The sequence below is a fragment of the Aspergillus uvarum genome (genome assembly GCF_003184745.1).
Source record: "Aspergillus uvarum CBS 121591 unplaced genomic scaffold BO82scaffold_109, whole genome shotgun sequence".
Taxonomy (NCBI): Eukaryota; Fungi; Ascomycota; class Eurotiomycetes; order Eurotiales; family Aspergillaceae; genus Aspergillus; species Aspergillus uvarum.
In genome coordinates, this window is record NW_020291406.1 from 1 (window position 1) to 25,187 (window position 25,187).

The 25,187-nt window shown below is 54.0% G+C and overlaps 11 protein-coding genes across 11 annotated transcripts; 5 read left to right on the top strand and 6 right to left on the bottom strand.

Moving 5' to 3' along the window:
- Positions 1 to 16: 16 nt before the first annotated feature.
- cspA (putative cell surface protein) lies at positions 17 to 1,136 on the bottom strand (the record flags this gene model as incomplete). The annotated part of the gene is made up of 3 exons (XM_025639659.1): positions 17 to 844; positions 901 to 1,003; positions 1,059 to 1,136. Coding segments are annotated over 3 exons (1,009 nt in total), but the record flags the coding sequence as incomplete, so codon positions are not given.
- A 1,583-nt stretch (positions 1,137 to 2,719) lies between these two features.
- BO82DRAFT_348871 (DNA primase subunit PRI1) lies at positions 2,720 to 4,731 on the top strand. Its single transcript, XM_025633852.1, has 3 exons — positions 2,720 to 3,000; positions 3,058 to 3,255; positions 3,318 to 4,731. The coding sequence occupies exons 1-3, from the start codon at positions 2,771 to 2,773 to the stop codon at positions 4,447 to 4,449; spliced, it is 1,560 nt and encodes a 519-aa protein (XP_025485833.1). The 5' UTR covers positions 2,720 to 2,770; the 3' UTR covers positions 4,450 to 4,731.
- Positions 4,732 to 4,785: 54 nt separating this feature from the next.
- On the bottom strand, positions 4,786 to 6,349 carry BO82DRAFT_359848 (MAM33 family protein). The gene is made up of 5 exons (XM_025636673.1): positions 6,063 to 6,349; positions 5,728 to 5,849; positions 5,608 to 5,666; positions 5,018 to 5,541; positions 4,786 to 4,962 (listed from the first exon to the last, which is right to left on the bottom strand). The coding sequence occupies exons 1-5, from the start codon at positions 6,253 to 6,255 to the stop codon at positions 4,937 to 4,939; spliced, it is 924 nt and encodes a 307-aa protein (XP_025485834.1). The 5' UTR covers positions 6,256 to 6,349; the 3' UTR covers positions 4,786 to 4,936.
- Positions 6,350 to 6,501: 152 nt separating this feature from the next.
- On the bottom strand, positions 6,502 to 7,371 carry BO82DRAFT_359849 (translation machinery-associated protein 16). Its single transcript, XM_025636674.1, has 3 exons — positions 7,134 to 7,371; positions 6,979 to 7,063; positions 6,502 to 6,912 (listed from the first exon to the last, which is right to left on the bottom strand). Exons 1-3 carry the CDS (start codon positions 7,300 to 7,302, stop codon positions 6,630 to 6,632), a joined length of 537 nt encoding a protein of 178 aa, XP_025485835.1. The 5' UTR covers positions 7,303 to 7,371; the 3' UTR covers positions 6,502 to 6,629.
- A 142-nt stretch (positions 7,372 to 7,513) lies between these two features.
- BO82DRAFT_323643 (putative exonuclease) lies at positions 7,514 to 10,338 on the top strand. The gene is made up of 3 exons (XM_025632805.1): positions 7,514 to 7,743; positions 7,804 to 7,951; positions 8,005 to 10,338. Exons 1-3 carry the CDS (start codon positions 7,731 to 7,733, stop codon positions 10,151 to 10,153), a joined length of 2,310 nt encoding a protein of 769 aa, XP_025485836.1. The 5' UTR covers positions 7,514 to 7,730; the 3' UTR covers positions 10,154 to 10,338.
- Positions 10,339 to 11,124: 786 nt separating this feature from the next.
- BO82DRAFT_15174 (Fig1 domain-containing protein) lies at positions 11,125 to 12,404 on the top strand. Its single transcript, XM_025630177.1, has 4 exons — positions 11,125 to 11,302; positions 11,364 to 11,432; positions 11,486 to 11,813; positions 11,867 to 12,404. Exons 1-4 carry the CDS (start codon positions 11,272 to 11,274, stop codon positions 12,243 to 12,245), a joined length of 807 nt encoding a protein of 268 aa, XP_025485837.1. The 5' UTR covers positions 11,125 to 11,271; the 3' UTR covers positions 12,246 to 12,404.
- Positions 12,405 to 13,290: 886 nt separating this feature from the next.
- Positions 13,291 to 15,472, bottom strand: BO82DRAFT_387883 (rRNA 2'-O-methyltransferase fibrillarin-like protein; the record flags this gene model as incomplete). The annotated part of the gene is made up of 5 exons (XM_025638344.1): positions 15,231 to 15,472; positions 15,111 to 15,158; positions 14,865 to 15,046; positions 14,530 to 14,798; positions 13,291 to 14,448 (listed from the first exon to the last, which is right to left on the bottom strand). Exons 1-5 carry the CDS (start codon positions 15,370 to 15,372, stop codon positions 13,293 to 13,295), a joined length of 1,797 nt encoding a protein of 598 aa, XP_025485838.1. The 5' UTR covers positions 15,373 to 15,472.
- Positions 15,473 to 15,706: 234 nt separating this feature from the next.
- Positions 15,707 to 17,079, top strand: BO82DRAFT_359854 (RING finger domain protein). Its single transcript, XM_025636675.1, has 2 exons — positions 15,707 to 15,992; positions 16,066 to 17,079. The coding sequence occupies exons 1-2, from the start codon at positions 15,785 to 15,787 to the stop codon at positions 17,016 to 17,018; spliced, it is 1,161 nt and encodes a 386-aa protein (XP_025485839.1). The 5' UTR covers positions 15,707 to 15,784; the 3' UTR covers positions 17,019 to 17,079.
- On the bottom strand, positions 17,071 to 19,233 carry sld2. Its single transcript, XM_025638345.1, has 2 exons — positions 18,886 to 19,233; positions 17,071 to 18,791 (listed from the first exon to the last, which is right to left on the bottom strand). The coding sequence occupies exons 1-2, from the start codon at positions 19,028 to 19,030 to the stop codon at positions 17,200 to 17,202; spliced, it is 1,737 nt and encodes a 578-aa protein (XP_025485840.1). The 5' UTR covers positions 19,031 to 19,233; the 3' UTR covers positions 17,071 to 17,199.
- Positions 19,234 to 19,360: 127 nt separating this feature from the next.
- BO82DRAFT_323659 (sucrase/ferredoxin-like domain-containing protein) lies at positions 19,361 to 20,526 on the bottom strand. The gene is made up of 2 exons (XM_025632806.1): positions 20,095 to 20,526; positions 19,361 to 20,028 (listed from the first exon to the last, which is right to left on the bottom strand). The coding sequence occupies exons 1-2, from the start codon at positions 20,389 to 20,391 to the stop codon at positions 19,444 to 19,446; spliced, it is 882 nt and encodes a 293-aa protein (XP_025485841.1). The 5' UTR covers positions 20,392 to 20,526; the 3' UTR covers positions 19,361 to 19,443.
- Positions 20,527 to 21,706: 1,180 nt separating this feature from the next.
- On the top strand, positions 21,707 to 24,394 carry BO82DRAFT_298252 (putative C6 transcription factor; the record flags this gene model as incomplete). The annotated part of the gene is made up of 5 exons (XM_025631979.1): positions 21,707 to 22,414; positions 22,514 to 23,795; positions 23,851 to 24,146; positions 24,196 to 24,282; positions 24,332 to 24,394. 5 exons carry the CDS (start codon positions 21,707 to 21,709, stop codon positions 24,392 to 24,394), a joined length of 2,436 nt encoding a protein of 811 aa, XP_025485842.1.
- Between the last annotated feature and the right edge of the window lie 793 nt (positions 24,395 to 25,187).

Genomic DNA, 25,187 nt, shown 5'->3' on the forward strand with positions numbered 1-25,187 from the left:
GGAGCACCAGGAGCACCGGGGGTAGAAGAGCCAGGAGCACCAGGAGCGCCAGGAGCGCCAGGAGTGGAGGAGCCGGGAGCACCAGGAGTGGAGGAGCCGGGAGCACCAGGAGCACCAGGGATAGATTCACCAGGCTGTCCGGGAGTGGTAGAGCCAGGAGTAGACGGAGTAGATCCGCCGGGCACGACAGGAACAACAGGCACAACGCCGGTGGGAGATCCAGGGACGGAAGGAACAGTGCCCGTGACACCCGGAGCAACAGGCACCGGCTGGGTTCCGCTGGGGATGCTGGTGGTGTTCAGGAAAGGACCGGGCTTGGTGGTAGGAACAGTGCCGTTGGCGGGGATGGTGTGACTGGGGAAAGGAGCTGGGGGAAGTCCAGTGCCGATGATGGGGGCAGTGCCGTGGCTGGTGGTTGGCTTGATGGGAGCAGTGCCATGGCTGGTAGTCGGGTTGATCGGAGCAGTGCCATGACTGGTGGTTGGTCTGATGGGAGCAGTGCCATGACTGGTGGTCGGTCTGATGGGAGCAGTGCCATGACTGGTGGTCGGTCTGATGGGAGCAGTGCCATGACTGGTGGTTGGTCTGATGGGAGCAGTGCCGTGGCTGGTAGTCGGCTTGATGGGAGCAGTGCCGTGGCTGGTGGTTGGCTTGACAGGAATGACAGTACCAGTAGGGTTGGGCTTAGGCTGGGGCTTCACGCCAGTGGGCACTGGCTCCTTGCCGGTGGGAACAATAGTCTTGCCCTCCTCCTCGCACCATGTGCTGGTCAAAGTAACGGTGTTGGTGAGAGTGATAGGCACCGTAAGAGTCTTGTTGCCAGAGACAACAACAGTAGTGGTTTCTGGAAGTTATATTAGACACGATCTCCTCGAGGAAGTACATGAGAGCAAGACAAACCTGGGGTCTCGGTGGTCACATAGGTAGTAGTCTTGGTGATGGTACGGGGAGGGTCGGTGGTGAGAACAAGCTTCTTGGTGGTGGCTGGCTTCTTCTCATCGGGCTGCAGGCTTCTTAGCATGTCAACCGGAATGGGCACACGTTTGCATTAAGCTTACCTCTCCGCCACGCCCTTGGATGACACCGGCAAGGGCTGGAGCAGCCAAAGCCAGGAGTGCAATAGTTCCCTTGACCATTTCGAAGATTGAAGTTTTTTTTTTTTTTTTGATGCAAAAGGTTCAAAAAACACAGCTTTTAATATAAACGAGGGATGAAGAACAGCGAGTGGCTTCCGTACGGCACGAGGTGGAATAGAGAAGGAAGGAACGATCTGATGAAGCAGAACATCTCGACCTTTAAATCTTCTTGACGAAGAGCCTGATGACTACTCACACGAAGTTCGTCACTGACGATGGTGATAATGCCACAGTAGTATCCTTTGGTCAGCGAAGTACGGGGCAAGGGTTGTATGGTTCAGGAGCAAAAGTCAAGCTCATCGATGCTAGCTCTGGTAGGCTACGAGACGCAGATTGAGGCTAACCAAGCCATGGATGCGAAAGGAACCACCGATGTGATGCTGTGATCCAAGCCAAAGGGAATCTCATATGTCGAGCTGTGGCGCGAATGTAACGTCTTGCTACATCTTCTTGGACAGAGGCCCACAGTACCCACGTCAGTGAGCCACGATCCTCGGACACGATGCTGGATGACTGTACTTAGATAGGAAGTCAAGAGCAGTATTGTCGTCATGACTTTGTGCAAGTACTCCAGTCTTCAAATTGGGAAGCTGGACACCTCCCGGCTATCGCCGTGACCTATGCTAGTGCAAGCCAAACTAATCAAGCAAAGCGGGGACAAGCCTGCTGAGAAGGGAAGTGCTACCAGATATTGTGATCCAATACGGAGTATTGAGCCCTGAGAAAGCTAAGTTAAGCTTGTAATGATGCATGGATTGGCTCGTAAAGCTCTGTAGCTGACACATTCGAAAAAGCTTTTCAGGAATGTGGAGTCGCTCGAGATCCGCCTGCCTGTAACGTTGCAGGTAAGTTTGTCGGGTCAAGGGTCAGGGCAGGGACAGAAAGCAAGAAAGCGATTACAGCACAGAGCAGTACAGGCGGATGCTCACGAAGCACATTGGTAGCTGCGTTGAGCATCCTATCTGAACAATGTAGTCCATATGGTCTTATGACGAGATCTAGGCCATGGCATCATTGAGGAATGTCAATCGAAATCGAGATAGGTCGCTGCCACACAGTCGAATAGGCTATCTAAGAAGACTTCAAGCACCATTGAGCTTTGAAGGAACCGAATTGTGGACCGGCCGTTTTCGAAGCTGGTGAGAGAGTCGTTGAGATGAGAAGCCGGTAATGTTTCATTGAAGTGAGTGGATAACGTGGCTATCGAGGTAGTCCTATGAGAGCAATGTAAGACGTCATCAGAGAAAAGCTCGTTGAGCCTCTTGACAGGAACCAAGGCCGCAAGCGGTGATAGCAGATGGCAAGCGTTCCTGCAGGGGTGGTACCAGACAGAACTTGGCAAACGTGATTGTGAAGCTCTGCAGGAGCAAAGTATAACTTACTTCATACTTCGTAACCTACGGAGTACTTCGTTGCTTCTCAGTGGGTCGGCGGTACCTTGCTGACTCATCGCCGCTTGCAGCAATGGATCACGTGTTGATAAGCCCCCTTCAACTCAGCTATCGTATCAGGGTTTAGGGCAAGCGGCGCGTGAGAACGCGTCTTGGAGCGCGTTAATGGTTTGCTGCGGTAGCTGAGAGATGCTGTGATCTCCGATTGTTGTCTAACAACAAGACAATCCACAACAAACCCCTATGATGCCTCACTCAGTGTCCTCGCAAGGCTTATCAGCCGATCGCAAAGATGAGGAGGTTCTACCAGACGCTCCTCCAGCGGAAACCACCTCCGAAGACAAGACCGATGCACCCGACAATGCAGCAGCAGGCGTAAAATTGGAAGACCTGTTCAACGATGATGACGATGATGAAGAATACCCAGCTTCGAGCGCACCAGCACTCCACAATCAGGACACGATGCAGACAGAGTAGGTTTCGTACACGCTATCAAGGCATACTGGTACTGATAGAAGTTGCGCGTTCAGCGCCGCCCCTGCTCCCGGTCCAGAGGTAGACACAGACACCATGCTCGCATTCTACCAACGCCTCTTCCCGTTCCGCTACCTATTCCAATGGCTAAACCACGGAATTGTTCCTTCGCCCGATTTCGGCAATCGCGAATTCGCCCTCACACTCCAGAACGATGCTTACCTCCGATACCAATCATATGCAACGGCAGATCTGTGAGTACTGCGGGATTGACCCGCAAGTGCCATATCAGAACTCTGTTCTAACGGGTAGACAGCTTCCGCAAAGATATCATCCGCATGAACCCCTCTCGATTTGAAATCGGACCTGTCTACAACACCAACCCCCGAGATCGCAAGACGCTCCGCGGCGGCCAGCTGAAGCCAATCTCCAAGGAACTCGTCTTCGATATCGATTTGACGGACTACGATGACATTCGGTCCTGCTGTACGAAGGCCAACATCTGTGGCAAATGCTGGGCATTTGTGACCATGGCCATCAAGGTCGTCGACACGGCCCTCCGCGACGACTTCGGCTTCGAACACATCCTCTGGGTCTACTCGGGTCGTCGTGGTGCGCACGCCTGGGTGTGTGACCCGCGCGCGCGCAGCCTCCCGGACGACCGACGCAGGGCCATCGCCGGGTACCTGGACGTGGTGCGGGGCGGCAACAGCAGCGGCAAGCGGGTGAACCTCAAGCGGCCACTGCACCCGCACATGGCGCGCAGCCTTGACATCCTGAAATCGCACTTCGCCCAGACGACGCTGGTCGACCAGGACACCTTCCTCAGCCCCGAGCAGGCGCAGCGCCTGCTGGCCCTCCTGCCGGACAAAGGGCTGAACGAGTCCCTGCGCAAGAAGTGGGAGTCCTCGCCCGACCGCACCAGCGCCAAGAAGTGGGCCGACATCGACGCCCTCGCCAAGACGGGCAAGAGCAGCACCTTAAACCCGGCCACGCTCCGCGACGCCAAGCAGGACATCGTGCTGGAGTACACCTACCCCCGGCTGGATTCCGAGGTCAGCAAGAAAATGATCCACCTGCTCAAGAGCCCGTTCGTCATCCATCCGGGCACGGGCCGCGTGTGTGTCCCCATCGACGCCCGCAAGGCAGAGCAGTTCGATCCCCTCACGGTGCCGACGGTCACGCAGCTGCTCGCCGAGATCGATGCGTGGGATGCGGAACATCCGAGCACCAATGCCGGCCCGGAGGCGGCCGAGGGCGAGGGTAGTGTAGCGGACTCGGACGCGAGGGGCAGCCGCAGGGTACAGGACTATGAGAAGACGAGCCTGAAGCCATACATCGACTATTTCCGCTCCTTCATCGCCGGTCTTCTCAAGGAAGAGCGCGGTGGCAAACGGGAGCGAAATGAGGACGTCGAGGAGACAAAGCCTGAGAGTATGGAGTTCTAAGCTTCTGAGTTTCCTCGTAGACGAATATGGTCGTTTACGGTTCTAATTCTCTCAGGTCCTAGCCTGGGTAACATTATTTTTGGGTATGATCTTGGAGCGATTTGGGAGTATGTCCTTTGAAAGTGAATATTTCAGGCGTTCGAAGAAGGGTAACAGGGCTTATTTACCTGTGTTCTGTGTAGATATTGTCATGGTTCTTACTTTTCTGTTCATTTGTGACTGCAGATTGAGTTCAATGAGTGGTTATGATATTTAATACGAATCGACAGGAGCCATGTTTCCAGTCAAAATTACATTTTTTTGTGAAATTTGATTCTATGTTGTTACATAGTAGGACTGTAAGACGAGCAGCACTACCTCATTATTGACCATAAAGACCTGCTTTGATGAAAACAGGAGTGACAGATGATATATTTGTGAGACTCAAAACGCATCATTCAATAGCATGCTGTGCAGGAATCGGGAAGAACGTCTGTGTCCGCCTGATCTAAGCAGAGACGAAGTTCTTGACATCTAAACAGATATTTAGCAAATGATTATAGGGAGGAGATGTCGGTGGGTTACGTACTCTCGAGCCAGCGGACATACTCCTTCTGCTCCTTGACCTGGATGTAGTCGGGGATCATGGTGGCAAGCTCGGCGTTGATACCTCTCACGTCAAGGTAGCGATCAATGAAGTTCTGAAGCTCCTCGTCGAGGTTCTCGAAAGGAGGACCGGCGTACAGGCTCTGCCTAGCCCAGTCCTTCTCGGCGGTCTGAGCAAGAGCCAAGTCGGGCTTGTTGAAGTAGGAGACCTCCTCAACCTGGAACACGCCATCAGTGCACATGGTCTGGACCAGGAGAGCGCCGCTGCCGGGCTTCTCGATGGTGATGTTGACACGAGCGGGGAAACCGGGCTCAAGGTCGTCGATGTCGACCTCGTCGCGGTCGGAGGGAGCGATGCGGTCCTCGGGAAGCTGGGAGATGCCTGCGCGACCTTGGTTAGCAGGCTGGTGGCTTCCGAAGTCGTTTGCGTCCATCAGACCATCAGCGGAGAAATCCTCCTGCTCGCTCAGGTTTTGGAGGTCTGCAACGGTGAAAGTAAGGCGGATCCTATAGAAAATTACAAATAATTAGAATTATAAATAAGGAGAGAAACGCGGGCACAAGCTTTCTTACTCTTCCTTGCCGAACTTCTTGGTCAAAGTGACTTCCTGCTCGCCGGGAATATCCTTGACCTAGAAAACCCATAAAATGTGAGCTAATGCGGTCAACAGACGATGGTCCAACAGAACGTACCTCCCAAGAGTTGTTTTGCAGAACATACTGGATGTTCTGAACGGAGCCTTCCAGGTCCTCAAGGCCGGAGGCCTTCTCGTGCTTGAGCTCATCCTCAAGCTTGGCAACAAGCTCGACGTCACCTATTATCTCGTACAATGAGTAGTTAGTATTGTGCGCCAGAATGAAAAGTCATCTACAGTCCATGATCGAAGCTTCCAATGCTTGAAAAGAACAGGAATGTGGATACAAGGTAACGCGGAGAAGCTCGAAAAACAAGAGGGGAAAAATGAATTGATGCGTTTGAATGGAAGGTTGCAGAATCGCCATCATTCGCCCAAGAAAGGTTCTCTTACCCTCGCCGGGGGCCTGCTTGAAAGCCCGAGAGGTCGAAAAGGCAGCATAGGCAGGCTTGGTAATCTGCTTCAAGGTGAAAGCATTCTGAGAAACAGCGGCAACGGGCCTCGAGACAGTTGCGCGGGAGGAGACAGCGAGAGACCGCGCAATGGAGCGGGGGGCGGAGCGAGTAAGAGTGCGAAGGGACATCATCTTGAAGGTAGTGGATGGATGATAGATGGATCGAAGCTGAAAGTCAAATGGGAAAAATGAATGGGGGTGGGATGATGGGAAGAATGCGGAAGAGGCAAAGTGATGATGTGAACGAGAGGAGCCTGGAGTCTCAGGCATCTCGACTTTCCAAAGCTCTTCCCGCGCCAAGGCCCAGAGCTCCATCCTTCGCATCCATGAAAATACAGTACAGTACGTACTTCATTTACTGTTGATTCAAGAGAAATCATCTGATTTGATATGTGTCTATATGTGAATTATATGCAATCATAACGCCATAGTCCCATGAGATTCCCGCAACATAGCATAGCACCCAACTTTTTGTAACTCGGAACACAGAAGACGAAGGAAACCTTTCAAGACATTCCCTTTGGGGGAAATACTGAAGACTGCTTGCCTCCATCCTTAGTGATTCGGATGAACTTCATTGTGCTCAAGCCAGACCAATCGCCATTCCAAGCTCTAAGTGAGTTAATCACACTCTGCTCACTAAGATCAGGCAACCAAAAGCCCGTCTTGAACTCCTTGTTCTCAACATCGGTTCGCTGCAGCAACGCCTCTTCCCGCTTGCTGGGGGGTCTGCCTTTCCGTCTCTCGCTCTGTAATTGCTCGATCTCGGGCACACTACGGTTGATGTACCTGGTTTGTACATGAGTATTCGAAGCGCACGAAGCTATAATTGGCTTTTGCGCCACCGGTACATACCTCACCACGATATCCTTCATCTCGTCTTCCGACATGGGTGTCGCATCTTCGGGTAGGGTCTCGTAGAAGTATGCAATGCGGTCAACTGTGTATCATAGAGTTGATTAGTGAGAAGTCCTTGGAGCGAAACAAAGTGGCGCAGTGCTAGGTCTCACCATAGGTTTGTCTGCCCCGCGACATATTGGCGGACACTCGAGCGACTCGGTCATCTCTAGCGGTGGCACGGCGTAATCTTCTGGCATCTCTGCTGAACTCGTGAAGAGCCTCAACCGCTCCTCTCTTCTTCGCAATATGCTTGTGTACTTTCTGTAGCGTCTTCGGCATAGTGACGTTTGTTTCTCCTGTCTGCTTTTAGATTGTTGTAATGTCGTCCACTTTGTCAGCTATTTTTCCCCTCGGCGAATTTCTTTTTTTTTTTTGGGCGGGCAGAATGCAATAGCGGTGAGAAAGAGTGCGCAGGCCGCTCACATGAAACCAATCAGAATATGAGCTGGCTTTCCTCGCCCCATCGCGTTCCTGGCGCGTCGGAGGGGATGAAGATCAGGCATTCCAACCTCGTTGTCTAGGTCATTGTCGTTTGCTGGTCGCTTAGGGGTGGACGTCTTCTTCCATCATTGATTAGCAGCCTTCTCATGGTCCTCGCTTTCATCATCTGGCTTGACCCCTGAGCACCTACAGCCGGAGCAGATCCCTGTCTTGGCGGCGCCGGTATAGAGAGCGCGGCCTGCCATCTCGTCAAGAGGGTACTGACAATGGGAATTAAAGGTAACCTTTGTCTTGCCGAAGCGCTCGAGAGCTGTCTCTAATTACTCGTGTTCTTCCTAGGTCTTCATGTTCTTCTTAAATCAATCCAGAAACCATGTCACCTGAAAAGTTATAGTGGGCAGACCTTGGGAGTTGATGCCTACGGATGGCTACATCGTGGTACGGTCGCCTGCTCCGTGGATTTGGTCCTGGACAAGCCCACAAGAAAGTATGTACCTGAAGGCTTGCCATCTGACTGCTCTGCGCTAACGTAAATGAAAGACACATTGACTTTGTTCTAAATCGGGTTCGCATGCTTATCTACTTTGGAGTAACGCCATATCTTGTATTCGACGGAGATAATCTTCCTAGCAAAGCTGGCACCGAAGATCGACGACAGAAAAGGCGACATGATGCCAAGGCACTTGGCATGGAATTGCTCCGAAAGGGCCGCACGAAGGAAGCCTACCAGGAACTACAGAAGGCGGTCGACGTGACTCCTCTGATGGCGCGGGAATTGATTGAAGAACTGAAGCAAATGGATGTGCAGTATGTGGTAGCTCCGTACGAGGCAGATGCACAGTTGGTATACTTGGAGCAGCAGGGTATCATTCATGGCATCATCTCAGAGGACTCCGACTTGCTTGTGTTTGGCGCCAAACGCCTGCTGTCCAAGCTTGATCAACATGGTGACTGCATTGAGATCGATCGCGCGGACTTCGGGGCTTGTCGGGACGTCAGCCTGATAGGATGGTCGGATGATGACTTTCGACGCATGTGCATTCTCGCCGGCTGCGACTATTTGGCCAATATTCCTCGGATGGGTCTGAAGACGGCCCACCAGAGCATACGGAGGTACAAAAATGTTGAGAAAGCCGTGCGGATGCTCCAGTTTGATGGCCAGTATCACGTTCCTGCGGACTACTTGAAGAGCTTCAAGGAAGCGGAGCTTACTTTCCTCTATCAGCGAGTCTATTGCCCCAAGGCTCAAAAGCTGGTTACGCTCACAGTACCTGAAAATGATGTCAATCTAGAAGAGTTGACTTTCATCGGCGGTGACGTGGAGCCCGAGGTCGCGGTGGGAGTGGCTCAGGGGGACCTGGATCCAGCAACCAAGCAACCTCTGGTATTGAAGCCGCCAGCTGCAGCGAAATTTACTGAGAAACGATTCACAAACACCTTGCAACGTCGACAAACACTCGGATCAGCGGCCGAGTTGAAGCCCAAGAAACCCATCAATTCTTTCTTCACCCCAAGACGTACGCCGCTAGCTGAGCTCGACCCGAATAGCCTCACGCCTTCCCCAAGCCAGCAACGGCTCCTCGAGCGTCATGCTAATACTTCTTGGGAGAGTAGTTCCGTTCCCACGCAGCCAACCTTGATGAGGTTGGCCTCCTCTGCTACGTCGAGCAGATTCTCTAGTCCCTTGGCGAGAAGTATCGAGCGGGACTCTTTTAATCCTCACGCCTTGAGACTTTCTGCTCTGCAACCCTCTAAGCGACAGCGCCTCTGTTCAGATATAGATGAGGGACAGTTACCAAGTGCATCTACTTGTCGCAGTCGATTCTTCACAAACAGTACTGACGAGTCTAGTCCGAGCGGGCTTAAGATTAAGCGTACTAAAAAGGCTCGGAAACACTCTTTGGACGTCTTCTCAGATGATTCCGTAGAGGATATGATGTCTCAGATTCCGGATCCTGCCGAGACACCTGCGAAAGATAGAATCGATGAGTACCAAGACGCTGGGCCAAGTCAACCCCTCGACGCATCAAATGTACTCCCGCAATCTATGGAAGCTAATGTCGAGGATCACCCCGATCAGGGTTTGGAGCAGAAGCAAGAAGCACCATCAGATTCCATCCAAGTTACTGAGGGCAACCCCAAGGCTGTCAGTTTGGAGTCCAATCCGGTGGAGTTTCAGAAAGTACTCGACTATCACATCGAGAAGCAAAACTCAGGGCTGCTTTCGAGGTTTGCATTCCCTCGGAGAGATAGCAGCGTTCGCTCGGAGAGCGTCACTCGGACAGAATCCAATGCACGGCCCATTCCAACTATCTCCTTCTCGAAATCGAAATCACCAATGGACCTGAGAACCAGAAGTCCACGGACGCCGCCTAGACGTGGACGGACAACACCCTTGCAACGACTGGGGCAAAGTGCCCTGGCTAGGTCTCGATCTCTCAACCATCTTTCGTCGTCTCTCGCCGCCTTTCGGGCATCAAAAGTCTCGCTTACTTCAGCTGAGCCCAGCAACAGTAGTCCAGGCAGCACCCAGAATGTTATGCCAACCTGTCATGGGAGTGAAGACATGATCATTCCGGATAGCGAAGACGATGAAGAAGACGACTTGGAAGAACCCGACGGTAATGCCAATGGAGGCTTGCCGACCCCAGTCGTTATTGACCTCAAGCGATTCTCCTTTGTAGGTTGAGACAAACTCTTGGAGTGCTTGGGGGACAGTCGACTTATCATTATCATTATAGGAGTTCTTGGGAGTATTGTTAATTTTGTGTATCATGCATGGCATTGGGTTGGTGACTTGACATACCGTACAGTACAGTACATGACAGAGAGGTGCTTGGACGTATAAATTATAAGATCTACATGGGATTAACCGTATACCTCTTAGGTGCAAGATATTTGGCTAGACTATGACATAAGTGTGTGAGGTTCCATGGAAAAGTTGGAGGCTGGGGAGTGGGCACGTGCCGATAAGATGATCGATGGCTTTAGCGCGATCAGTGGAGTCTGGGCGGATCCAATGGGGCGAGATGACGGCGGGCGGTGTGGACTGGTTACCGGGGAACGGACGCGGTAAACAAACGGGCAAGTAGCAGGCAGTGGCCCAGCCTCCCGCTTTTGGCCCTTCTTCGGGCTGTAGACTGCATACATACAGTACAGTACATCGTACCTATCTTCCCAGCCTCCCTCATTATTCCTCTTTCCAATCCAGCTTCATTGACTATTCTGGCGCGTCAAGGCCCAATTCTGTCGGGTGGACTCAACCTTGGAAACCTGCTCCAGCTGAGAATCTTACTCTCTCCCCCCCCCTTCCTCTCTCCTGCCTGCACTCACTCTCCTTTCCCCATTCCCTTACCCTCCACTTGCCTGTTTTTGGCAGACATCCAGTCCCTCCACTCTAGCCCACCCAGCCCAGTTGGCGACTCTCTTTGTACAATTCTAACCACCATTATCCACAATTCAGGGCTATCCGTGGGACTTTCCAGTCATACATTCTTTGGATCTCCATCTTGATAACGGTCCCGGCCCGTCGTCGCATTGCAACTCCTGTGCTCAACATACCGGGCAGTCGCTGCATTCCTCCCACAGATATTGCTATATCTCCTCGGCGCTGAGAGCACGAGTCCCGACATCATCACTCAAAGCTCACTTCTCTTGAAGGAGGCGAGCATCTAACCATACTTGATCTGTCCGTTGGGTGGTAGTGTCGTAAGAGGTGCGCAGCAACCGGCGCAGACTCCTTCTCGGGGTTCCGAGAAGTGAGTCCTGAATTAGAGACACGGGGAGACAACGCCTGGACAACTCAAGATGCCTTCTAAAATCGGTGCCCGGCTAGCCCGTACGTGTCTCGCTTCTCACTTCGAAAAGATGTATGAAAATATTGACGCTTGACCCTGCAGGGCTGCTACCAATGATCGGTTACCACCACGTGCTAATGATTATCATTGCGGTCGCCATCATTCTTCTATGTCAGTAATTCTCCGACCCCCCCGTGCTCCGGAATGCGACTAACATTGATCAGCCCTATTATTGGCCGGATGCTCGTCGTCTTCACCCCAGATTCCTAGCATATTCCTGATATCACTATACTACGAACGATACTCGCCGACATTCAATCTAGCGCAGGTAGATCCGGGCGTGGTTACAGCGACGGCGAACATAGTAGGAGGAGCTGAAATGGAAGTCCGTGTGGGCTACTTCGGTATTTGCGTGCAGCCAGATGCAGGATCATACATCTGCAATGCCAATGCGACCGCCTTGGCTGAGATTGTCACGGTCGATCAAGACCCTCTGAACCTGATTTGGGTAGCGTCAACGTTCAAAGATGCTGTTGTGTTTCCATATCTACTGTACGTTCTCTCTTAGGTTTTCGTCTTGTGTGTGTCTTGCTAACTCGCGATAGCATCATCGCCGTCATCCTCGCCTTCTTCTGTTTTATCCTGCTGGCCACCTTCCCCGGATGGCACGACGAGCTCGATGCTAGTGGTTCCGAAGTCGAAGCCAAGCCATTTCCTTCACGACCTGTCTCGCAAGCCGCCCTCGCTCTCATCTTTGTCGCGTCGGTCTTCGTCCTCGTCTCCGTTCTCTGGCAACATACCGCATCCGTCGCCGCGAGCACCATCGCCCAGGACATGGGCAACGGTAGCGTGAAGAGTGGTGTTGGTACATCTGCCATGGTGCTAGGCTGGTTTGGATTCGGCCTCATGGTGGTGGTGACGATAGGTCTTCTCGTCATGATTCTCAGCATCAGCCTCATCAGACAATTGACGGACGAACCATAGCCACGTTGACATGCCAACTTAAACCCTCGTCACTTTTTTCATTGCACTTTGATTCCCCACTTTGATTTTCAACGCTACGCACTCCCCCTGCATTCGACACGCCCGTCTTCTTGCGATAAACGCGCCCCAGAGACGGCATATACAACGAGCAGCACGTGAATAATGATGCATATTGACATTTGGAACATGAAATTTTTCTCTCTGGCTTTTTATATGAGTTTATGGATACGGACATTTGGACAAGGGAATACGAGATACGGTTACGGTTTTTCATTTTGTTTATTTAAAGGAGTCATCACGAAGAAAGAAAATGCCTAATGAACAAGATGCGGCCAAACAACAGATCAAGTCGGCCGTTCAGTCTTCTTGAGGTTAGTTTAGCTCACCTCATCAGAAACGGATCAATCCACTCCTCGCAAACTTGTTTCGTCCGCTTTCCTCCCACCCTGTATAAGCTTCGGGGAGATCTTGTTGGCCTCGATGCTTGTTTTCGCTTTGTCATTGGCCTTGTATAACACCCTTGTTAAGGTTGCTTCGCGTTCTCTTGTTTGTGGCTGCGGAGGGGATATTAGGTGGATCTGGGTTGTTAATAGTTCTGTTATTGTCTTGTCTTCTAGATCATATATTTGTTGTTGATTTTGTGCTTGCTGCTGAGGAGACTTAATCGACGTAAAGAACTCCTACTGATACTTGAGACACATCACTTGCATCGTCTTCGCCCTTGTCCGTATCATTGGTTGCAAATTCGAGCAGCTCATGCCCTGGATGCAACTATCCAATAGAGCCGCATCCCTCGATTCAAAAGCTTTCGACCAGGATCTCCGTGAGATTCCTACAATACAAAGATCCCAATGGGAAATATAAGAGTACTACTTGGAACCTGTCACATGACATGGTATTGTGATCACCAGCGTCTACTAGGTAATTTCATGCTAAGAGAACATCTTCACTTCGGTCCACAGACACGAACAAATCAAGACGACTGCTGGGGTTACGCAAATGATAGAGCGCCCCTCATACTGTCATTTTTTTTTTTTTTTTTTTCGTTTAGTAATTCATCACCGGCGGACCACCGCCTGGTCCGGGCTTTTCCTCATGACTGCCTTCATACCCACCGCCGTAATCGTCTAGGGACCGATAGCCCGGCGGACCATTATCACGGCCCCCACGGCCTCGACCGCCACCACCACCACCACGGTTGCCGCCGCGGTTCTGATGGTGGCCGCCCCTGCCTCGCCCTGCAGCGCCGCGGCCGCGGCCCCGGAACGCGTTACCCCGGCGCGGGGGCCCGTCGTCATGGTGATGGCGGCCTCCGTTGCGCATGGCATTCGGATGCGGCTGTCTTGCGTGGTGGGGGTGGTGGGAGTGGTGGTGTGAGGCAGCAGAAGCAGCAGCGCCGTCATACGTGGCGGGCTGCTCCGCGTGCGGCGGGTAGAGGATCTCTTCGTTGCGCTCCTGCTGGTGCCGGCGTTTGTTGTTCTTGTTGAGGAACTGGCTCTCCCACTCGCCCTCGTTGGGGTTCTCCTCCTCGACGCGCAGGACGACCTTCTCGCCGACGACGGTCTCCATGGTGAGCGCCTTGTCCGCGGGGACGGGGTGCCAGCTCTGGATCTTGCCGGCGTCGATGGGGCGCGCGCCCTTGCGCACCGCCAGCACCACGACGGGCTGCGGGTTCTCGGTGTAGTACTTCGCGGTCGCGGGGACGGGCGCCATCCGCGCGGCCCACACGCGGTTCTCGAAACACGCCGTGCCCGTGATCTGCCAGCTCAGCTTCTTGCCGATGCCGCCGACCTTGTCCAGAATCGACCGTGGCGCCGGCCGCGGCGTGATTAGGATACTGTTGGCCATGTACTTCAGATCGTTGGAGTCCGCCAGCCCGTAGGGGAGCATCGGCGTTAGTACTTCGCGGATCAGCCGGCTCGAGTCAGCGTTCGAGATCAGGTAGCCTGTGTAGAAGATGGTGCGCTTGATGCGCAGTCGACCGTACGGTGACTTGGCCTTGGTGAGTGACGGAGTGCGGGTGGTGAGGTTGTGGGAGTTGATCATGCGCTGCACTTCAGCGGTCTCCAATACGGGGTCGAGATACATCGATCCTTCGGCTACCTGGATGACTTCCGACGTGATCGGCTTTCTCGGGCTGGGGCCCTGCGCAGTCTGGAACTTGCGGTTCAGCTGCTCGAAGTAGTCCCGGAAGCCTTTGGCACTGGCAGACGGTCAGACGCTCCGGCAATATGAAGGAGCGAAGATGCAAAAAGGAAAAACAACTCAAATATGGAAGACCTACTGCTTCGGGCGATCTTCATAGATGCGAAGATCTTCAGCCTGCTCGTAAGTGAGGATAAGGTCTTCCAGGAAAGTCTGCTTGAATTCCATCGTGCTGGCAAAGCGTTGATTCCTCGGACCAACTTCCGGCTTGAGGCATATTAGATCAAACTCCAGCTTCTTACTGTTCACCATCCGTTTGATGATCTCCGAGAATCCACTCTCACTGCGACCCGTTAGAAGCACCGTCAACGCGTCTTTCTGCTCCATGCTTAATTTCACGAGTTGCACCTAAGGGGAACGTATCAGCCAAATTGCTGTAGTTCATGTATCGGTTCTTGTGATGGAAGGCCACACAATCTGTTCGTTCCACCACCCCTCCCACGCGCGCGGTTCCTCCTTCTCGATACCTTCTCCGGTAGCCGACAATAGGTTCGGGTCATGCCACCAACCGCCGTTCGCGAAGCTCTCATAGGCTTGAAGAAACCCGATCGTCGGGCCATTCCAGAGTTGCGGATTCGGAAGCGGGCTCAGGAATACTGGAAAGCATTTAGAATGCGAGGTGGATCGGACGAAGTCGCATGGCGACGGGTGCATTCTTACATGTGTTGTCGAAGTCGTATATGTGAATAGACCTGACCTGCGGTACTGCTGTAGCGCCAAGAACAGACGAAATTATCAGCCACCCCCAGCGCTATGATATTGTGGAAGCGAGATCCTCACCTGGTAGTTCTTTGTTGGTGATGGACCACCGTCTTAGACTGGTGATGGTGCGCGCGGGCGCGCTCGCGCTCTGAGCGTGATTTCTCATTTTGGAAGCGTTCTCTGCGACTACGGACCTTGCAGATCTCATTACCTTCAGCATGAGTGGGTTGCGACAGAAATTCGAGGGTTCATATAGGAAAACAGAGATCCATATGGCCACAGCTACTGTGAGTCAATGCGAGGTTTCACCGCGGAGATTTCGCCGCATATCACGGAAGGCCGCCGCCGCAAAGAGGCGTTGTGGTGGGCAGTTTCGATGGCTCCGGCAGGCGGTGGGGACTCGATCAGTCTTTGCGACGATGTATCTGCCAGTCATATTCCTCGCCATTCTAAGCGGTGAGATGGACTGCAATGGATGACGTTGGTTCGTAGGCGGTCAGCAATTCCTCGTCCTCTTTGATCTGGAAACTTGACGAACAAAACATTCCTACCCTGTTTTTTGCCTTCATCTTGTCCAATCGTCCACCCGTACAGGAACCAATCTTTTGATGTGTGAGCTGGTGTAACTTTCCATGTCCGATGATGATGGCATACGGCAGGCAATCTTGCAACGAACGCTCCAAGAGGTAGCACAAGAGGAAAGTGAGAATGAGGCAACTCCGTGCGTCATCTGTCTCGAACCGGTCTCCGAAGCCGCCATCGCGGTGCCCTGCAAGCATGCGAACTTCGACTTTCTGTGTCTGGTGAGCTGGCTGGAGCAGCGCCGGAACTGCCCGCTCTGTATGTACCTCACGTACCTGTGAATATCACTTCGTCGAATCTGCGAGGGTCTTCAGCTAACACCAAATTCAAGGCAAGAGCGACGTCTCCGCAGTCCGATACCACCTCGAAAGCCCCCAAGGACCAAAGATCTATCACCTTCCACCTGCCCCGCCAGCGAACCCCAACACATCCTCGTCCCATCCTCTCGCATCACCCTTCCACCATCACCCACCCCGTCGCCCGCGCCGCGCTCGAAGCCCCGCGAGTCGACTCCCGCACCAAGCCCAACCGAGCGACGACCCCCTCCGCCGACGCCAACACATCTATCGCCACCAACTCTACTCCCTGCGCGTCGGCTCCAACCGTCTCTCTCAATACCGCGAGCTCACGCCCGAGCGCTTCAACCGCGAGGAGGAGTTGGTCTCGCGCGCGCGCAAATGGATCCGGCGCGAACTCAAAGTGTTCGCCTTCCTGAACCCTTCCGCCGCGGGACCCGCCGCGGGGACTGGTAGCAGTGCTGGCGACTTGCGCTCGACAACGACGCAGCGACAGCAGCCCGCACCTCCTTTACGAGCTGGTCAGCAGCGACTCGAGAACCGCCGCGGTAATAATGCCGAGTTCCTCCTCGAGTACATCATCGCGATCCTCCGCACGGTCGATATCAAGGGCAGCGCGGGCCAGGCGGAAGAACTCCTCCGGGATTTTTTGGGGAGGGAGAATGCGCGGCTGTTTCTGCATGAGCTGCAGGCTTGGTTGCGGAGTCCGTATACCTCGCTGGAGGACTGGGATCGGCACGTGCAGTATGAGGATGTGTCGCGGCGTGAGGAAGCATCGTCTGCGCAGGCGCTGGCCGAGGGCGCCTCGGCGTCGACGCCGGCTTATCGGGGTGGGAGTTCACATCATCATCGGGGAGGTGGGAGGGGAACAGGGCGGGGACGAGTGGCGAAGCCGGCGTATTCGCGGAGGCAGCCGTATCAGCGCGGAAGCCAGGAGCAGCAGGCCCGGAGGATACAATATGCTCGGGAGCGTTATATACCAGACTAAGATAGAGCAGACTGTGGGTTTTGCTGCGCTGTCCGCAGCTATGAATTATCTTGCATATACTATGAATGGTTGGTGCATGCTATAGACAAATGTATAAATCATACGACTGGTATCTTGGATGATGCAAACGAGAAGAATACGCTAGCAGGGTTCATGGCTCGTGATGTTTAAGTGCTGATTTCTAACGTCGCCTGCCGAAGCGCCCGCCGCCTCGTCCCTTGAAGTTCTTGTTTCGGATTTTCAAGGACCGGTAGTTGGCGTGCGCTTGCGGATTGACCTTGCGTGCGCGCGGCTGCTTGGGCTCGGTGTCCTTTGCCTGCGTCTGAGGTCGTACGGGTGGTTTCTCCGGAGGCTCTGTTGCTGGCGGTTTGCCTGCCGCGATAGCCTCCTTCATCTTCTCGGAGAAGCTCTTGCTCTTCCCTCGAGGCTGGGGTCCTTCGTCATAGTCCGGGTCGAAGTCGGACAGGTCCGGTTCTGACATGGTGTGTAGCGAATCGAGGTCGTCCAAGTCAGGAACCTCGGTATGGCTCCGGTCCAGAGGGCCCGAGGCTACGAGCTGCTGAGTTTCGCGGACGGCGGTGACTCCCCCATCAGGGCCATCATCCTCCTCTCCCTCCTCCTCGTCCTCTTCATCCGAAAAGGACGGCAGTTCGGGCGCAGACTGCCTCGAAGTTGCAACCACCGGCTTCATGCGCACCTTGCGGGTGGTCCGCTTCTGGCCCTTCTTCTTCCAGACCGGAGCGCCCTCGTTCTCAGCCGCCGCGGCCTGGCTATCGGCCACCTGGGCGTCCATCATCGCCGCCTGCTCGGCCTCGATCTCTCGTAGGACATCCATGTCATCCTCCATCTGCTCCTCTTCCATATCCCGCAAGCCCTTCATCAAAGCCGAGAGGCCCTTCCCGACGAACTGGGGTCGTTTCCGCGTGGCCATCGGACTCAATCCACCCGTGATAGTTGAGGTATCGTACCGTCCCGACGTTGACCGGCGCAGGAACGAGGGAGTCTCAGACCCGTTCGGCTCTTCCACGGCCGCCACCGAAGCGCCCTCTGCCACCTCTCCCGCCACCGCTATTCCTGCTCCTGCTGCCGCTGTCCCCTTATTAGACCCATCATCCATCATCGTCGCATACCGCCACGTTGTGGGCGTAGCGAACAGCGTCGACAGCATCCACTTCTTCCCCGACGAAGTCGGAGTCCTTCCCAGCCTTGAACTCTCATCATCATCCTCACTGTCCTCAACTCCTTCCCGTGCCGCCTCCTCCCCCTCCTCCTCCGCAATCGTATCCATCATCGTCCCCCTCTTCATCTTCTGGGTTTTTGTCCGTCGCGACGGCGTCCGCACATTCGCATCCTTCAGACTCGCGAGCCTCGTCGCCGACGGCGTCGCCGTACTCCCGCCGGACTCCGACAGGAGATCGAAGAGCCCCAGCGCCTTGCCGTCGCGCTGGGGCGTCGGCCCGATCGCCGCCTTCAAAGGCGACAGGTGTGTGCTCGGGCTGAAGAGCCGTCGCAGCACCGACGGCGAGTCGTACGGATCGACCTCTGCAGGATGGGAGGTCGTCTTTCGGGATGGTGTCTCGAAGGCTCCGGCTGCTCCGCCATTGTCGGTCTTCTTCCGTGGGGTGGTGGTGAGGAGGTTGTCCGATGGCCCATGCGGGGAGGCGTGTTTGCGTTTCTTTTTGTCGTGTCGGGCGTTATCTGGTGGTCTGGAGGGGTTGCTGGTTGAGGATGTTTCGAGGGCTTTGAGGCGGGAGTATTCTTTGTATTTGGCGGCTATGGCCCCAAAAAAAAAGGGGGGGCGTTAGCTGGGCCTTTTTTTCTTTTTCGTTCTGGGGCAAAGGAGGGGGGGAGTGAAAGGGCTGCTTACCGATTTCAGGAACTTTCTTGATATCACTTCGATCGGCTTTTCTGCCGCCGTTGGCGTCGGCGAACGCTCGCTCCCATTCTTTGAGCTCCGCGCGTAGGTCGGCGGAGGAGGGGGTTGCTGTTGAGGATATTATGGCGGTGGCCATTATTGCATGTTGGTCGGAGCGAACGGGTCTGGTTCTATAGTGCCGTAGTCTGAAAGGGCAGAGTGGTTGTAAAGGTCTATGTCTGGGGAGAAGGAATTGCGAAGGCGTGGCGTGGTGAAGTAAAGCGTGGTGGTGGTGGTCTTGGTGGTCAGTAATCGTGGACCGGCTGTTGGGCCCGTCGCGTCCGCGAAAATCAATTAACGCGGGTTTGGGTTTGTGCAGGGCGGGCTGACGTAGCGTGTCTCGGTCTCGGTCTCGGTCTCGGTCCCCGGCTTTTCTTTTCCTTCTACTATTTGTTTATGGATCAAAGTCTATTCGTCTTTCTCGTCATGACTTGATTGGGTATTAGCTAAGTATACAAATTTAATCATGATCATTAATTCTATCTTGAAAGAGCAAGAAAACAACATCTATCACCAACTCGTCACACCACGACATCGATCAAACCCACCCCGCAACTGAGATTCAGGATGCACCACCTTCCCCTGCAGAAGCGTGTACTTGACGATGCCCGCGCAGTGCTCTGGCCGGATCCGGGCCAGCCAGATCATCTGCTCCTGCGCCTTCCGGTACACCAGCACATTGGCCGAGAACTTGTGGCCGCCGACATGCGAGACGAAGAAGATGCCCACGCCGCCGGGCCGCTCATCGTTCGCGTCGCGGTACAGTCCCAGCGGCCGCAGGTGTCGCTCCAGCTCCTTCTTGATCAGCGGGGCGGTGATCCCGCAGCGCGCGTCGCGCCGGCGGTGTGAGCAGAGCAGCACCACGTAGTCGTACTGGCATGGTCGCGGGGAGAGTTGCGAGGCGGGATCGTGGGCCACAAGGCCTTTGTTGGAGAGCGGGGCGTCGATGTATCGGTCTACGACCTCGCGGACATCGGCTTTGTGCACGGAGTCGAGGAAGGTGAAGGACGGGAGGAGGAGGATGGTGGTCCCGTTGTTTTCGTTTTCTTCCTCCTCGTGGTGGGACTGGAGATTCGAGGCCGAGATCATCATGCGCTAGTCTCCTGTTAGCCATCTCTCATTCGCACTCATCGGTCCTGGCTACATCAGAACGGAACATACCCCGTGCTTTGACTGGTTGGAGGAAGCATCAAACGCCTCCATGAGCGATCCCTTCTCGTTCTCGACATGTTCCGTCCAGTCCGACTTCCCTGTCGCGACTAGGACGTGCGTGTGGAATTCTTTGATGTGGCCGTACAGCGGCCGGGAGGTCTCGACCTTCACCTTCGACGGGAATTGTACCGTGCAGTCGGCGCAGTCTTGCTTGCAGTCGGGCCCGTCTTGCGTGGGATCCACGCTGGGGAAGATGTAGTCGTCGTTGCGAATCAGGCCGCCGCGCGACAGGAGGGACCGGAGCATCGTAGCTGGCGACGCTTGACGTTTGAGATAATGGTGATTTTTCGTAGGTTACTGATCTGCGAAGAGAAAGGGTATATCGTACGATGATTGACTGAACTGCTCGGACACGAGAGGGGAAAACAAAGAACCAATCTGACAGCCCTTTCCAGGGTGAATTGAATTCTTCGCTTTTCCTATATACTCCGCTGAGCTCGGAGACGGACTATCGCAAAACATCATCTCCGAGGCTTATCCCCGAGGGAGTTAGTCGAAATAGGCAACCATGATTGTTTCTATTCTGTCGATGCGTAGATTTAGACTTTGGGTAAGGTATGTCTCGGGAGCCCGAACTGTCAGACTGTAGGCTGCAGATGCACCTCCACTGTCATTGCCATAATGTGGCAATTTGAGTCGTGGGCCACACAGTTCGGTAGCTCATCCGGCGGACTATGATAGTTAATTCACTTGAATATTACAGCAAAGCATTTCTTGGTTGTTAGCAGTGCGGCCACTGGCTAATTTCGCGTCTCCGGCTCCATAACTCTATCGCCCTCAACTGAGCCGAGAAGACCGTTGACAATGCAACGCATTCAATTGATTGCACCAGCCCCTCTTCGAGACCGTGGAGTGGGACTCTGGCCCGTGTTTTGCTTGCCTTGCAGCTCTGGACCCTTCGGACCTCCTGGCCCCTAAACCCAGTTAGGCAAATCCTGGTTGTTCCTCCCCCAGTCTGGTTAAATTGCTGCGCATGCCTGGCGAATGTCTGAGAGAATGCGACTGAAACAATCAATCAACAATCCCGGAAGAGCCGACCGTAGGTTTAAGCGACGCGAGTTGCTACTGCTATGTCAAACCAAGCCGGAGGAAAATGGCGGCGGCGGCGCCTTTCTCGCTGAACGTTCTCTTACCCTGCTGGCTATTGCTATTCGGGGGCACAACCTACAGTCTGGTGTCTCAGTAATAAGAAGACGAAAAGACAATTCATTGTCCAGTATGTACATTGATGAAGAATTGTGTCTGCCTACGCGGTCGGCGATTGTTCTTGTTCTTGGAAAGGTGTGAAACCAGGCCCACCGGGCCAGGTTGCCCCATCTGGAGGCTATGGCCGGCAGTGCCCAACACGTAAGCCACCATCCACCAATTGTGTCCACGGTTAGTGTTCACTCGGAGAAGGAGGGGGAGGGAAACTGGAACTCACTCGCTCTGGCTGCGGCCCTCCACCCATTCCACCGTGGACCCCCAATACATTTTGGCGGTGCTGCGCATACCTACCTCCGTTTCTCATTTCCTTCTCATCCTTCTACACCGCGCAATCCACCCCCTCTTCTCTCCAATCATGGCTGATGTTCAGTTGAAATTGGCAGCTTCGGCTCCGATTTCTCAGCCAGAACAACAGCAGCTTCAGCAACAACAGCAACAACAGCAGCAGCAACAGCAGCAACAGCAGCAACAGCAGCAGCATCGAGTGCGCAAGCGACGCCGACGGACAATGGCGTGTATGCAGTGCCGCAGCAGAAAGCTCCGTTGCGACCGTGAATATCCCGTATGCGGACGTTGTCAGAAGAGCAAAACCCCAACCCGATGCACCTACGAGGATGGATTTCTCTGGCAGCAACCCAATACAGTTGCTTCGCCCGTTTTCTCCGAGAGAGGTCCCACAGCCACGACACAAATGGCCCAGACTGATCGGGCGACTGCCCACCCTACCCCGGACTCGGGGATAAGTAGTTTGCCGACTCGGCCTCAACCATCCTCCAGGGACTCACGTCCCGGCGAGGAGCGACGCGATAAGTTTCTAGAAACCGTCCTCGGCGCCCCCAAGGCCGCCGTCAACCAAGAACCGTATGCAAATACCAGCCTGCTGCACCGGCCGCGACAGGTCTTCGAGCCTCATCAGGTCAGTCAACCGCACCCTGCCGAGGACGACGAGGATCTGGCCTCGCCGACGCAGCAGCTCGATATCTCCCCGCGGATCATGATGCGAGGGCGAGAGACCAAGACTCGTTACAATGGCTCGGGCATATTTGCCAATCTGATAGCTCAGGTATGCCGCCCCGGTACCTCAACTCACGTCCGAGGGACAATCAATCCTACCATCTGATTGGCCCTGCCACAAGTCACTTATGTTGATTGCATGCTTTAGTTCCCCGACCTCAGGGCCTTTGCCGAAGAGATCAGGGTTGCCAGTCCGCATCTCTCGGCCTTGCGACCGGATCTCATCCGAGTTAAAAAGGGCCTCTGGAAGCGAAAACCGTTGAATGAGCCTTTCCCAATGCCCACCATGCAGTCATTAGTCACCATGCTTCCGGCTCGCGCCGTCGTCGACGAGTTGGTCTACTTGTATTGCATCTATATCGAGTCCACCCATCGTATCCTTCACATGCCTTCGTTCCTCGAGGAGCTGGAGCAGTTCTGGACCCAGCGGGAAAGCCCCGACATGACCTCGACCGTCTTTGTGGTTCAACTGCTCTTGGTACTGGCTTGTGCGTGGAATCTAGCGGACCTCAACACTCTTCAAATGAAGAATGAGGCGCCTATCACCTGCTATACGGCCATCGAATGGATTCTCCACGCAGAGAGGTGGATCGAAAATGCCAACTTCAAACGACCCGAGCTCGCTACCCTCCGTCTACAAACTCTACTCATCATTGCTCTGAATATCCATGGCATGAAACGCAGTCAGGCATGGCTTGCCACTGGGACCCTCGTCAAGCGGGCTATGATGGCGGGGTATCACCGCGACCCAAGTCGATATACCAAGATTTCCGCTTTCAGCATGGAGATGCGCCGACGAATGTGGGCTACCATCGTGGAACTCGACCTCCAAATCTCCTTAGAACGAGGCATGCCTCCTTCGGTGCAAGAAGACGACTATGACACCTTCCCAGCGTTGAATATCGATGATACAGAAATCAAGGACGATAGCATCGAGCTTCCGGACGAAAAGCCGCTGGATGTGATGACCGACTCGTCATTCCAGGCGGTGCTGACACAATCTCTTCCTTTGCGGTTGAAGGCCTGTGCCTTAATGCACTCTCCTCGAATTAGTTGTCGATACGAAGAGATCATGCGTCTGGATTGGGAATTGAATCGTCATCTTTCCAAGATTCCGGCATGGCCCACATCTGAAGTCGATGACTTCCATCGCACGTCGGAGCGCGTAATCTTGATGAGGGCCCTTTTGAAGAACAAGATCGGTCACTCGCTTTTGTCTATCCACACCCCATTTGCCATTGAAGCTCCCCGAGAAGCTCTTTTCGCCCCGTCAGCTCGGTCTCGCCTCGAAGTGGCGTCGATGATTCTTTCCACGCAGCGCCAGCTCCGTGAAAGGTCGGCCCAGCTTTCGCTCTGCAATATGGGAGAATGGACCGTGCAGGCTTACTGCACTATATGCCAGCTCCTTCATGAGAAGGACAACAAATCCGGTTAGTCAATTTTGTCGTTTGGGATGTTTGTGGATGGTGCTAATCTCAATGATAGCTACTTCTCTCGCTCGCACCCTCCCCGGGCTTCCCGAGTCATTGATCTCCCTGGTGGAGACCGCCTTGACCTGCCTCGAATCCCGCCTGCTTCTAGTGGTGAAGGGAGCGAAAGAATACTTTTTCATGTCGACCATCCTGGCGCTGGTGAAGGCCACTCTCTGGCCAAGCCAGTCCCATGTTTACAAGCAAGAAGTGGTGGAGCGTGTGATACTTTTCGCGCAGACACTCTTCACCCGACATGCCAACTGCGCTCATCTGGGAGACTGGGGCATGGGTAGTTTCAAGACCAACCAGGTAAGCGACTTAGTCTCTCTAAATCCGCAGCTCACGCTGACGATTCCAGGTTCCGAGTCTGAACACCGGCCCCGGGATGGCGCCGCCCTTTGTCCCAGACGTAGCGGTAGGGCAACCGGGGACCTTTGGCATGGTGGTTAGTTCGATCTACCTTTTCTCTCTCACCTCGCTAACAATCTGTCTAGCCCGCTGTAGATCCGTTTCTCGACTCCTTTGACTGGGCCGATTTGACGGGCATAACGTTCTAGCCATGATGCAAAAGTAGAGAAATCATGCCCACCACCTTCCCTTTTTACCTAATGCCCTATCACGACGATGATGGTGTGCACTGTACAAATACAATCGATCACCTGTATCCTCTGAATGCTCTTCTGATTGCCTTAGTCAGACGGGGAAGATCGTCGTGGCGGTGACGCCATGCGATCGGGTTGAGCGACGATCTACATCCACGGCATCGCGTCGATGTCACTCAATAGTCATGCACCCACATCTGGGCTCACTTCACTCCCCGCCCGGTTTTGCTTTCACAATCATCAATCAGCCTTACCAAGGAGAGATCCTAAGTTCCTGAAGATTTCGACTGATATGTGGCCTATGCAGGGATGATGCAAGAACAGAACGAACACCTTGGGGGTGGTGGGGTTGTTGATCGTCTTGCGAAAGGCAGTGAGTGATCGATTCCGTACGTCAGTTGGGGGGTCCCTTGTTTGGGATATTGAGTGAGGCCTCTGACGTAGACACCCTGTATTGAATGTCAGTCAGTGGCGTGATTGCTGGACCTTGCAACCAAATGTCGCTGCAATTGTCTGCAGTAATGGCTGTACTGCATGGTGTAGGTGGTGGGGGGGGGGCACAGTGTGTCTTATCAGGGTCAACAATGGCTGCCATGTGTGTACTACTAGTATAATGAGATCAATATATTACTGCACGTAGGGTCAAGATTAGAATACATATAAATAGCAAGCCAATAAGTGATCGAGAATGCAGCACAGTTCATTAATGTATACCGTTTCTGAGCCCCTGAGTGGTAATTACCTTACC

Excerpts from the sequence above, each read along its gene's own strand:
- BO82DRAFT_359854 (XM_025636675.1), top strand. The coding sequence starts at position 15,785 with ATGTCCGATGATGATGGCATACGGCAGGCAATCTTGCAACGAACGCTC. Across the intron at positions 15,993-16,065 it reads GCGCCGGAACTGCCCGCTCT|GCAAGAGCGACGTCTCCGCA; the intron begins GTATGTACCTCA and ends ACCAAATTCAAG.
- BO82DRAFT_15174 (XM_025630177.1), top strand. The coding sequence starts at position 11,272 with ATGCCTTCTAAAATCGGTGCCCGGCTAGCCC. Across the intron at positions 11,303-11,363 it reads AATCGGTGCCCGGCTAGCCC|GGCTGCTACCAATGATCGGT; the intron begins GTACGTGTCTCG and ends TTGACCCTGCAG. Across the intron at positions 11,433-11,485 it reads GGTCGCCATCATTCTTCTAT|CCCTATTATTGGCCGGATGC; the intron begins GTCAGTAATTCT and ends AACATTGATCAG.
- BO82DRAFT_323643 (XM_025632805.1), top strand. Across the intron at positions 7,952-8,004 it reads CTGGACAAGCCCACAAGAAA|ACACATTGACTTTGTTCTAA; the intron begins GTATGTACCTGA and ends CGTAAATGAAAG.
- BO82DRAFT_359848 (XM_025636673.1), bottom strand. The coding sequence starts at position 6,255 with ATGATGTCCCTTCGCACTCTTACTCGCTCCGCCCCCCGCTCCATTGCG. Across the intron at positions 5,667-5,727 it reads TGCAAAACAACTCTTGGGAG|GTCAAGGATATTCCCGGCGA; the intron begins GTACGTTCTGTT and ends TGGGTTTTCTAG. Across the intron at positions 5,542-5,607 it reads AAGAAGTTCGGCAAGGAAGA|GATCCGCCTTACTTTCACCG; the intron begins GTAAGAAAGCTT and ends AATTTTCTATAG.
- BO82DRAFT_323659 (XM_025632806.1), bottom strand. The coding sequence starts at position 20,391 with ATGCTCCGGTCCCTCCTGTCGCGCGGCGGCCTGATTCGCAACGACGAC. Across the intron at positions 20,029-20,094 it reads CCAACCAGTCAAAGCACGGG|CGCATGATGATCTCGGCCTC; the intron begins GTATGTTCCGTT and ends ACAGGAGACTAG.
- sld2 (XM_025638345.1), bottom strand. The coding sequence starts at position 19,030 with ATGGCCACCGCCATAATATCCTCAACAGCAACCCCCTCCTCCGCCGAC. Across the intron at positions 18,792-18,885 it reads CAAGAAAGTTCCTGAAATCG|CCGCCAAATACAAAGAATAC; the intron begins GTAAGCAGCCCT and ends TTGGGGCCATAG.
- BO82DRAFT_359849 (XM_025636674.1), bottom strand. The coding sequence starts at position 7,302 with ATGCCGAAGACGCTACAGAAAGTACACAAGCATATTGCGAAGAAGAGA. Across the intron at positions 7,064-7,133 it reads GCGGGGCAGACAAACCTATG|TTGACCGCATTGCATACTTC; the intron begins GTGAGACCTAGC and ends TATGATACACAG. Across the intron at positions 6,913-6,978 it reads ATGAAGGATATCGTGGTGAG|GTACATCAACCGTAGTGTGC; the intron begins GTATGTACCGGT and ends TGTACAAACCAG.
- BO82DRAFT_348871 (XM_025633852.1), top strand. The coding sequence starts at position 2,771 with ATGATGCCTCACTCAGTGTCCTCGCAAGGCTTATCAGCCGATCGCAAA. Across the intron at positions 3,001-3,057 it reads CAGGACACGATGCAGACAGA|CGCCGCCCCTGCTCCCGGTC; the intron begins GTAGGTTTCGTA and ends TTGCGCGTTCAG. Across the intron at positions 3,256-3,317 it reads TCATATGCAACGGCAGATCT|CTTCCGCAAAGATATCATCC; the intron begins GTGAGTACTGCG and ends ACGGGTAGACAG.